Genomic DNA, 12668 nt, shown 5'->3' with positions numbered 1-12668 from the left:
GGGCACAAGAAGACTTGCCCTGAAGTCATCTGAAGAAAAGTGGCTTCTAATTAAAAGCAACAAAACAGCAGACTCTGGACATCTGAAGTAGAAACGGAAAATGGTGGAAAACCTCAGGAGGTTGGCAGCATTGGTGGAAAGTGAACGTTAACCTTCTATGCAAGACAGAATTTCACAGTTGTGACACCAAGCATCATACTCTATTTAGCATCAGTAAGCAGAGCTGGCAGGCTCAGAAAAACATATAGGTCAAGGTTAGGAGGCTAGTGATTTTGACGCACACTGCAAAAAACATGCTTATGTCAAACAGTATGAAAGCATTGAAACAAAGTAAAGCTGCTATTTATCGATTGAAAATAATAACATAAAAATAGTAATAAAATCCATCTCTAATGACAAGGCAGTTTTGTTAATCAAATTTACTTTTACTGTGAGGTGACGAAGAAGCATAATAAATGCAAGTCAGTCGATATGAAGCATACTTTGAAAAAGCTGGAAAAATAATGAAACTAAGAGGGAGAATTTTGCAAGGGAGTTGTACTTGGTTGAAAAAAAATCAAACCTCAAGGATGCTTGTATTACATTTTTGAGCCTTTGTTTAATAATTTCATAATCACACCCCAAGATCAATAGCCAAGGCTTTGCAATACTCCCAAAGTTCATACATTTTATATATTCACACATACAAACCTAATGAAGCAGGAAGATTGCAAAGCTGTGCAGAATAATCTTAACAATTCCAAGGAAATGGCCAAATAAAAATTATTAATAGGGAAAATAAATATCTAGGGATGACTTAATTGGTTAAACAGAGAGAAATGTCCCTGGATGAGCTTAGTTCTAGTGTTCATGAAGCTCAACAGTGTCCAAGCACTCTGTGACAAATGTTCGTTTCTTCTGCCACCACCACATTAGAAAGTGCTCCAGTCACAAAATGCACATCAGTGAAGTGGCAAGATTTTAAACCACCAAGAAGAATGGAGGAGTTAACCGCTGAGGAATACCTCACATTGAAGGTTGCTCTCCAGGTTACATTTCATCCTAACAGAAATAAAACTGTTCCTTCTTCACAAATGGATTTAAATCCTGAAACTAACCTGGACCCCTAGAAAGAAAGCAGTCAGTGATTCAAGAAGGCAGCTCACCTCCAATTTTCCAAGGGCTCTTTGGGATGGACAATAAATTTCAGTCTCATTAGTGACGCTCATATTCTTCAAATCAATTAAAATAATTTCATGTTTAGAACATCCAAAGTTGAAATTATCTCTAGGAACATCCATTCAAAGATGGAAGCTGTCATTATTGATGACTATTTGGTATGAGAACTCATAAATAATTTGAAAATCCATTGGCTTGACTAAAATCCACCAACATGTACAGTAAACTTCATATGGATACTAGGTCATGGTGAAATTAAAATCCAGCCATTTGTTTCAGAGAATTAGCACCAAATCAAGGCACTCGATGCCTAAATAATTTTCAGAGTGAAAAAAATTAAGACATTACAAATCATTGTGCAACATATTTGGAAATAACAGAGTTTAGGTCCATCATTTGAAAAGATTTGCATACGAGCTGTTTTAACCAGCATCTATGATAATGAACAATTGCAGGATTCAAAAATATAACTGTAATAAGACACAAAAACAAATTGAAAATACAGACTTGTGATAAAATGAGCTATATGTTATTTATATATATTTTATATTATTTGCATAGATGCAGTTTTCCATCTAATTGGAATCCTGTTTTTAAGTGGGATCAAGGAGTATCATATTGTTTACACATTCAAGAACTTATCTTTTTAAAAACATTGAGCAATATCATGGTAGATTTACCAGCAACACTGAATATTGTAGAGTACATTTCCTAGTACAGGTCAAGGTTAGTTTGGTCAGAACTTATGAAAGCAATTCCACAGTGGAAATCCATTTTGGTATTTCTAGCATTCACCCTTGAGTGCGAGTAACCTTTCTCTTTCTAATGCAAACCAGGTAAAACAAAGCGATGCTCATTTGAGCAAATGATTCAACAAGCTTTCCACTGATTAGAAAATCAAGATTTTGTGCATAAAACTGCATTCCCTGAGACTGTGTGTCATGCTTATTCCAAAATATGTGGTCACGAGCAGGCAGGTACAGAAAAATTACATTGGTATTTTAGCATTAATTATATAAAGAATACGTCCTTGTGTAAACAAAGCTCAGAAGATCAGTTAAGAAAACAATCTGTGCACTTTGCCCGGCTGAAGAAAATTAATCAAAGGGGATACTAAACATTCAGCAATAATTAATGATGGTTGCGTAACTGCAAATACTGCACATTATTTTTGAATGAAATGTTCAACACATGCTGAATTATAGATCACCCCTTTTACCAAGAACACCCCTTTTACCACTTGTATGGATATCTGGCATATTATGACTGACAATAATTGCCAAATTGTGGCACAATTACAGAAGACAATTGGAAAGAACTTGAAAGTAATACAATTAACAGAATAAAAATTAAAACATAACATAACCATATTAAGTACAATGGAAATGCTAGCATTTTGAGTATCTTCCTGATATGATATACAAACTTTGTTAAGACACCAAAAATGTGCTGATCATACTATATCATTGGTTTGTAAATCTGTCTACAGTTGTATTTATATATTGAATCATTATTATAAGTTACAGTGCCCTCCATAATGTTTGGGACAAAGGCACTTTGTTTTCCCTTTATTTACCCCTGTGCGCCACAGTTTTACATTAGTAATCAAGCAATTTACATGTAATTAAAATGCACATTCCAGATTTTATTCAAGGTTATTTGTATACATTTTGGTTTGACCATGTAGAAATTACAGCACTTTTTAGTCATTTCAGGGCACCATCATGTTTGGGACATTTGGCTTTACAGGTGCTTGTGAGGACTTGGGTATGTTTAATTGCTTCAATGGTGCAAGTATACAGAGTTAGGCTTGCTTATAAGCTTTTGATCACGTTTGGAGTCTGTAGTTGCCATTTTTCAACAAGAAGACAAGAGTTGTGCCAATGAAAGGCAAAGAAGGTATGATGTGGTTGAGAAACAAGAATAAAATATTAAGAGACATCGCCCAAACCTTAGGATTACCAAAATCAACAGTTTGAACATCATTAAGGAAAAAGAATGAACAGGTGAGCTCAGTCATCACAGAGGGACTGGTATTCCAAGGAAGACCTTCACTGCTGATGCAGAAGAATTGTCATCATAATGAAGAAAAATCCCCAAACGTACATCCAACAGATCAGAAACAATCTTCAGGAAGCAGGTATGGATATGTCCATGACTAATGTTCACAGAAGACTTCATGAAAATGAATAAGAGGCCATACTGCAAGATGCAAACCACTAGTTGGCCACTGAAAGTTTGGCCAGATGAGTTTGCCAAGAAGTATTTAAAAGTGCCTTAAGAATTCTGGAACAAGGTTTTGTGGAACCATGAAACCAAGATTAACATTTATCAGAGTGATGATAAGGTGAAAGTGTGGAGGCATAAAGGCCCAAGATCCAAAGCATACCACCTTTGCCATGGTTTGTATCTTGCACTGTAGCCTATGTATTACTGCTTATTAAGCCGTCTGCAGATAGTTGTCATTGACATATCCTCACCTGCCTCCTGAAGAGTGTTTCTGATCTGTCAGACACACATTTGGGAATTTTTCTACATTATGATGAGAATTCTTCTGCATCAGCAGTGGAGGGTCTTCCTTAGAAGACCAGCCCATTTGCATTACTGAACTCACCAGCACACTCTTTCTTCTTAATTATGTTTCAACAGTTGATTTTGGTAATCCTAAGGTTTGGACGATGTCTCTTACTGTTTTATTTTTGTTTATCAGCCTGAGAATGGCTTCTTTGACTTTCATTGCCACAACTCTGGTCCTCATGTTGAAAAATGGCAACTACAGACTCCAGCTCTCTTATACCTGCACTAATGAATCAATTCAATATACCGGAGTCCTCACAAACACCTGTAAAGCCAAATGTCCCAAACATGATGGTGCCCTGAAATGAGGGGACTATGTCTAAAAAGTGCTGTAATTTTGACATGGTCAAACCAAAATGTATAACAAATAACCTTGAATAAAATCTGGAATGTGCAATTTAATTTCAAATTTAAAACTGTAGAGCACAGGGGCAAATAAAGGAAAAATGTGTCTCAAACATTATGGAGATCCCTGCATGTCATGGAGAACATTTTATCTGTTCATGAGCATCAGTCATTAGAAACACTCAGCTCATGGAAAACACACAAAAAAAAAATCATGTTTGATTTGGTTGGCAATAATTATACTGGACAACAAATTTTTCAAAAGGTTTGTTTCCTGAAAAATAATTTGGGATTATGAAAGACAACTTCACGCTGAACATAATGATACTTTTAGATTTGCTGTATCACGTAGGAAGTTGAAGATACATTAAATTAACTTTTATTGAATTTAGCATGTTTAATCGCATATTGTGTTGGTTCAACTGACAAAAATGTTTTTCCACTGATTATTGTGTGCACTCTGCATCTGATGCCTCTCGTGTCATTGTCTGACAATAATTGGCCAGCATTGTCGGATTCCATTTGCCCTGATACTGCTTTTCCATGGTCACAATGTCCTGGTGAAAACTTTCACCGATATCCGCAGGGAAGAAGCCCAAGTGCAAATGCAGAAAATGAATTTTCAATGACATTCTGCACTTCATGGTTTTTGTATGCTTGAAGCACGCTGTCAATCAGGTAGATTTAGTTTGGTGCACGGAAGTTGCCAACAAAATTCTCAACAATCTCTTTAAATGCCTTCCATGCCTAGACAATATTTGTATAGCACCTGCACTGGGGTCATGCCAAAAAACACCTTGCTTCGTGGGTAATATATGAGTAGGCTTAACATTTGACAGGAAATAACAAAAAATACTTTATATCTAAAGAATGGTATATGATAGAAAAGATTTGAGGTGATTTCCTGATCAGCAGCCCAAAATCCATAAAATACACCCAAAAGTGTTCAGAAAGCAAAATCTTTGTTGTCCCGTGTTGTCAACATGTAAATCAAAGCTCAAGCATTCAGAATTAAACACATTAGCTTTATTCGGAAAGGAACTATAGAATACGGAGAACGTGTCCTACCGTCTTTTCGCTGTCTTGAGCATTTTTGTTATTGCTGTTGATTGACCCCTCATATGGACCCCAGGATAAACCTTTTTCCAGGCTATGACACGGGCGCACTTGCACTTCACCATCCAGGTGATGTAGTTCCAGAGAGTCTAACAAAATGAAATTTAAATAGAGTCATTGTAATACGAGTTATTAATGAAGTTGCCTGCACTGTGCATGGTAAGATTATACAAAGAGTGCTCCTTCAAAGCAACTCAAAATTGGAAGGAAGTTGGATGATTTTCTGTGCAAGTTCGCAACTTAAATTTAGAATGCGACAATTTTGGAGCTGCTGCAAGGAGAGGCATTATTTATGTAATTCTCTCCTTTCTGATGATAATAATGCAATGCGCCATGTAAATGTGTGGGGTACTGCAACACACTCTTCATCAGGAACCACATCTCAGAAGGGAGAACTGGTCGGCCCATTAAGACATCTCTTTCCTTGGTTTATTTTCAGATAAAAATTTCACTGGCATTTTTCTCAAGCTACTGTGAGGACCAGTTCTTATTTCTGCTGTCGTTACCTGTCAGCCACATTTCTTTCATTGTCATCAGTTTTGAGACAAAAGATTTACCAGTTTTGTTTTCTTTTATGGCAGCACGTTTGGCGTCGTGTAGCACCTTTACAACGCTAGTGATTGGGACCAGACCTGGGTTTGAATCCCACGCTTTCTGTAAGGAGTTTGTACGTTCTCCCTGTGTCTGCGTGGGTTTTCCCTGGGGGCTCCAGTTTCCTCCCACCCTTCAAAAATGTTCCGGGCTGCGGGTTAATAGGGTGTCAATTGGGCGGCATGGACTGGTAGTTTACAGTGCTGTGTCTAACTTTTAAAAATTAAAAAAATATTTAAAAGAGAATATTAGCAATGACTACTAATTGTAAATAGTGTGTTAGTTAATGCTATTACAATGCATACATTCATAAATCACAATTCCCATATATCACTGAATGTAATGGCAATAGTAGCGAGATAAACAACTAGCAAAAATTAAAATAACACCTTTAAATTACAACTTTAATATCATACATACAGCAGTAATGAAAAGAACAGTGCGTTCTTGTAGCGTGTGCAGACAAAACCACATGATTCGAAGCATCATTCTAATTGGGTAATAATAACAGCTCTGACTGGAGCACATTAGAAGGGTCAAAAAGTAAATTAGCATAGAATTTTAGCCTTGTAGGTATAATGATATATGTAAGCTGGGCTTACGAAAAATGCTTTTTATTGTTATAACTAACTACAGGGATATTTTTATTAAAAATAATAAATTTCTGCTGAAACACTGCACAAAAATTTTATAGACAGTTATTTTGGTGTCACTCAGTGTGGTCCGCACCCCCCACATCCCCTAGTGACGCCATTGCCTGATAGTTTCTCCTAATGCTGCTACCATCAGGAAAGAGATATAGGTTCCACAAAACCTGCCCCACCAGGTTCAGGAACAGCTGCTGTCCCTCCACCATTAGACCACTCAACAATAAACTCAATCAGGGACTCATTCATTGACTCATTTTTTGTACTTTATTGATATTTTGTCCTCTCTGTATTGCACGGTTTGTTTACGTTTCTTTATTTGTTTAGATGTGTACATTATGTAAAGCTTTTAACACAACCAATAAGTGGTAATTCTAACTCACTTGCAGGAAAAAGAATCTCAGGGTTGTATGTGATGTCATTTATGTACTCTAACAATAAATCTGAAATCTAATGTACTCAACTGCCATGACATTAGCTTATGCCATGTGGCAATTGACTGCTATCTTCCTCAATGTTTGCCAAAATGTTGATATTTAACACCGAGTTCTAATATTTAAGTTCTTAGTAGTAACAACGGGTGGCTTGGTTGGGGTAGCAATTAGCGGAATGCCTTTATAACACCAGTGATTGGGACCGGGGTTCAAATCCTGTGCCATCTATATGGAGTTTGCATGTTCTTCATGTCTGCTGGGTGTTTTCCGGGGGGCTCTGGTTTCCTCTCACTATTCCAAACGTACCGGGTGTGTAGATTAATTAGGTGTAAATTGGGCGGCACGGACTCATGGGCCGAAATGGCCTGTTACCATTCTGTATGTCTAAATTAACATTAAAGAAATTTTAAAAAATATATGCATGCATGTGTACATGCACATAAGAATATTTTTTTTAAAAAGTAGTGGTAGAACTCTTCTTCACCACCCTACTGACCACCCTCATCTAGTTCAAAAAATATTTACCACAACTTCAGCTCTGGCGATGGGTCTTTAACCTGAGGTGTTGACCTTTTCTCTTTCCACAGATGCTGCCTGAATGCAGAGGTTTGCCAGCATTTTGTGCTTTTTTAAATTTCAGATTTCCAACATCTGCAGTATTTTAATAATCACAAAACAGAGCAGATCAGCTCAGTGTTGTGTCGACCCATATAAAACAAACTTCCCTCTCTAAAAGCCCATAACAATCCATATTTCTTGTATCAATGTTGCCCATCTATTTAAAATGGCCCTATTGTACCAGTGTCCTTCAACTCTACCAGCAATGCATTCCAGGCACTCACTACTGTGTAAAAAAAACCTACCTCTGACATCTCTCCTTAACTTTCCTCCACTCACCTTAAACAAACGTCCTCAGGCATTTGTTGTCATCCCAGGAAAAAAGTGCTGGCTGCCCACCTATCTAGCCCCCTCTATTAAGTCACCTCTCATCCTCTGTTGCTCCAAGGAGATAATCCCTAGCTGAGTCAACCTTTCTTCATAAGACATATTCTGGTTTTGTACGTTTTTCATTTTATTTTCTTAACATATATATTCTGATTATTTTACGGAAAAGGCCACATTTACCAACAATGAAACAATAAAATTAATGTAGCATACGATGGTCCGAGTTTGAAGTTACGATGGTTCAAATCTGTACTTTCAATTTCAAATTCTGATCTGTTCCCGCGCTTGCGATATGCGATACACTACTCTCTCATGATGCTGGGCAATGGCAGCATAATCTCTCACGATGCTGACTCAAATATGCATTCTTCATGACCAGTGTGCTTTCAGCTATATACATTAATGTCTTTTTCAAGTGTGGAATAAAGATATTCAAAATTTAATTACTGTATAAAAAATGGTAGGTGCAGTATTCTTTATCGACTTAGGATTCTTTAGATTTACAAGGGGTTTTCAGGAAAGTAACCCCATCACAAGTTGAGGAGTATCTGTACTTTCAATTTATTTTTAAAATAGGCAGCTATAACTAAAAGAGGTTAAAGACTCTGCATTTTTAAAAAAAATTGTAACTGATCCAATAATACAACTTGGGCACTTGGATTATCTATTTCTCAAATGTTAATGGCCAAGTTACTCAAGTTCAATTTTATTTGTCATCTGATCTTAGAAGTACACCCCGATGAAACTGCGTTCTCTGGTCTTCGAGCACACGGACATAAACACATACAAACGATGCATTTGCACAGCAGAGGTATAAAAATATTAAAATAAATAAATAGAATTATTAAAGAAATAGTAGTGTCAAGGAGGGCTTGGATGTGCAGTTACTGAACTCGTTGCCAGAGTCCTGGAATGTTGATCTAAAGAAATCATCTGAATCCCATCTTGGCAGCTGGGGAATTTAAGAAAATTAAATAAAGCTAGAGTTCAAAAAGACTGGTCTCAGTAACAATAACTATTGAGAGTAACAGAACATGGCCACTGGAGTGCGCCAGCATAAAGAATCCCCAGGAACTAGGATATACAGGATATGAACACAGTGACTGATCTACATCCCCTTTCCTTAGCTCATGCTCCACACCATAACAAAATTACCTTGTTAAATTTCAGTACTTACAAAATGTCACAGAATGACCAATATTTAGCAGCTATGTTCAGTAACTGAAATGATAACCATATTAGGTGATAAAACACTGCTACAAGTAAACAATACGAGTATCAATTACTATAGCCAAACAAATATATATGCTGTAAAACACGATTCAATCTCTGTATTTGGGATTTGGCTTACTAACACGACCTGAGGATGTTCTATACAGCTTTTCAAATATATTTGAGCGTGGCTTAGCTGGGGTCACCTCAACCTGAAACCGCTCAGTGTCCATCCTTTCCAGTTCTACTCTTGGGAGAGCGTTGTAGTCTTTTGACCCAGATCCAGGATCCTGAAAGTCAGTGTCACTTTGACTGGGCTGGCGCAGACTCGGCAACAGGTACAATGTGTTGGCGATTCCTCCTATGTAGCTTTCCTTCTGAGTGAACAAGATCTGGGCTCCTCGCAACTCTCCTTTACCATGCTTGTCTGGTTGTGGGGGTCTTCAACCTGATAACCTGTCCTTCCATTAAAGACTGAAGTGGTTGGCTTGATCTGTCATGGCATAACTTTTGTGACAGTCTCTTATTGAGAAGCTGGAATTTTACCTCTTGTGGCTTACGCATATGAGGTTCAAGTAGCTTCCTTGAGACAGGGAGAGTAATGGGTATTTGCCTTGACATTAGTCTTTGTTCAGGAGACCCTAGCGTTGTGTCTCGAGGTATGTTTCTGAGATTTAGGAGGTTGAAGAAAACATCAGTTCTATCTCTGTGAAATTTCTCCGTAAGTTCCTTGGCACTGCGGCCAGCACTTTCACCAAATCCATAAGATTGGGGATACTCCGGACTGTTATTGACATGAGTGAAGTCCCTCTTCTGTCACCATGTTGCAAGTTTAGATGAATGAAAGCAAGTGGATTAACTTCAAACCTAATTTATTAACTATATATATCAAGGATGCAAAGTAACAGAACATGCAGTCCGCCACCATAAAGAATCCCCCGGAACCCCAGTAACCTGGATACACAGGATATGAACACAGTAACTGATCTACAATAATCATGAAATTTCTCATGTCCTTCAGGGGTAGAAATCTGCCATTCTAACTTTCCGTAACCAACCATTTCAATTCTGAGTCACACTATCAAGCTCACATCTGTCCATGGCCTTTCACACTACCCCACCCTGACAACTAGTAGATTGGAGGAACAACACCTCATTTATCGTCTGGGCACTCTCCAACCTGAGGGCATGAACACTGAGTTCACTGCATTCCAGTAACCAGCTTGCTTTTTACCCCTCCCCCCCGACTAGTCATTCCAGTTTCTACCTTTTTTCTCTCTCCACCTAGCCTAGACTCCTCCCCCACTTTCCTGCAGTCCTTCCCCCCACCCCCATCCCCCTCCACCAATCATCTCCCACCCTCACCAACCCCCTTTCCCCTTTTGTTCGGACATCTCTCATGTTCCCCCACACCTTGATGAAGGGTTCAGGCCCGAACGTTGGTGATGTATTTTTACCTTTGCTACATAAAGGCACTCCAATACGATCTTGAGATCGTATTATATGGCGAGCTCTCCACTGGCCACCGTGACAGAGGTGCACCAAAGAAAAGGTACAAGGACTGCCTAAAGAAATCTCTTGGTGCCTGCCACATTGACCACCGCCAGTGGGCTGATAACGCCTCAAACCGTGCATCTTGGCGCCTCACAGTTTGGCGGGCAGCAGCCTCCTTTGAAGAAGACCGCAGAGCCCACCTCACTGACAAAAGGCAAAGGAGGAAAAACCCAACACCCAACCCCAACCAACCAATTTTCCCTTGCAACCGCTGCAATCGTGTCTGCCTGTCCCGCATCGGACTGGTCAGCCACAAACGAGCCTGCAGCTGACGTGGACTTTTTACCCCCTCCATAAATCTTCGTCCGCGAAGCCAAGCCAAAGAAGAAAGACATAAAGGCACTACACTACACTGTTTGACCTGCTGAGTTTCTCCACCATTTGTGTTTTTTCACTTAACCACGATGTCAACAGAATCCTGTGTTTTACCCCTCAGTCGGACCTATACCTGAATACCAAAAGCAGAAAATACTAGAAACAGGTCAGGCGAAGGTCCCAGAGAGGAAATGTTAAGTATTTCTCTTTTCACACATGGTGCCTGACCTGTTGAGCATTTACTGTTTTATTTCAGACACCATATAACCATTTACAGAGCGGAAACAGGCTATGTCGGCCTTTCGAGACCGCACAGGTTCACTTGAACAACTCCACTAGCTCAATCCTCTCGCTCTCCGCCGATATCCCTCCAACCCCCTCACCTCCATGTACACATCCAACCTTCTCTTAAATGACAGAAGGGACCCTGCCGCAATTATCTCATTCAGAAGAACATTCCAATTTGCCACCACTCTCTGAGTGAAGAAGCATCCTCTAATATTTCTCCTAAAGTTTTGCCCTCTTACCTTTCATAGGCATATTTTCTATGATTACTTAACCCCTTGGTTCCAACAAAATCCAGTCCTAACAGTACTGGGACGCAGAGCTGTTTGTAATCCCTGTACTCCCTTCCATTAACCCGCAGCTCAACTACACAGTAGCCCTGTACTGTTACCGAGTGACTGTTAGAGGCTAAGAGGATCTGATGTTTACTGGGGTATACCAGTGACCCATATTCCACTACTGTTCTGTGATCTATAAAGCTCTCTGCGCTGCCACTATCAAACAAGCAACTAACTTTATGTCCATTTACTCTTACATGTGCTGTGCCGTCTGCCAAACTGTATGGACTTGCCTAATTTAGCTGGAGTGTAGTCCTCATAGTCGTCCTCTCCTGACAATGTTGTCCTCAGCCCTGTGTCCCTTCTGGTCCAAAATGGCTGTTCCTGGCACATGGCACTGTTAAAAAATCTGCCTGCTGGAGAAGAAGCACTTTCCTGCCTCTCATTACCATACAAAAAGGGTCTGGCTGGAGCCCAAGGGCTTTTGCAGACTTTTGCATAATGCCCCAGCTTTCCACATTTGGAGCATTCTTTGTCTTGAGCTGGGCAGCTACTTCTAACATGCTTGTTCTGGCCACAGAAAATGCACTTCACAGGTACTGGAGCCGCAGCCAACTCTACAATAGTGATTGGCTCCTCCAGTTAACTTTTCTTTCTCAAGCAGTCTCTGTCTGATTTCTTGTGACCTGACTCCTGCCACGATGGTATCGTTGATGACATCATTAACATTTTGCTGGGCAGACACCGCTTGGAAGTTACATGCCCTTGCTAGGCTTTTTACAGACAGGATAAAGTTTGCCCCAGACTCGCCTGCCTGCTGCCTCCGTACCCTTAGCCGGTGCCTGGCGTGGACCTTCCTATATTCTTTACTGTAGCATTACCATAACAGTCGCATGGCTTCGTTATATGAGGATGCGTCCTGCGCCAGGGCAAACGGCCGGTCTCACAGCTGCGCTATCAGCAGCCTCAAAAGGATTCCCTCGGTAGCTCCCGGGGCGCTTGCCTCTACATAGTTCTCAAAGCAGCTCTGCCAGCGGATGAAGTGTGTATGTGTCCCAGGAGTCTAACACCAGCACAGACAATTAAAAAATGTCCATGTCTCCTGTGAATGACTCATAGCCTCATCCAGCACATATAATGGTAATGACAAATTGCAACAAACAAATTCATGTCATGAATGAATAGCTAAAAATATAAATTGAGTATTATAA

The 12668-nt window shown here is 39.6% G+C and overlaps 1 protein-coding gene across 12 annotated transcripts in view; it reads right to left on the bottom strand.

Moving 5' to 3' along the window:
• zfpm1 (zinc finger protein, FOG family member 1) overlaps positions 1–12668 on the bottom strand; it is a 210196-nt gene that overhangs the window by 45117 nt on the left and 152411 nt on the right. For all 12 annotated transcript variants that reach the window (XM_069901848.1, XM_069901842.1, XM_069901841.1 and 9 more), the window contains one exon: positions 5149–5285. In XM_069901848.1, coding sequence (XP_069757949.1) covers positions 5149–5285 — 137 coding nt within the window. The remainder of the gene's footprint in view (positions 1–5148; positions 5286–12668) is intronic.

The sequence above is a fragment of the Narcine bancroftii genome, chromosome 10 (genome assembly GCF_036971445.1).
Source record: "Narcine bancroftii isolate sNarBan1 chromosome 10, sNarBan1.hap1, whole genome shotgun sequence".
NCBI lineage: Eukaryota > Metazoa > Chordata > Chondrichthyes > Torpediniformes > Narcinidae > Narcine > Narcine bancroftii.
Note: the sequence above shows the minus strand (reverse complement) of the source record. Positions and strands in the feature narration are given on the sequence as shown.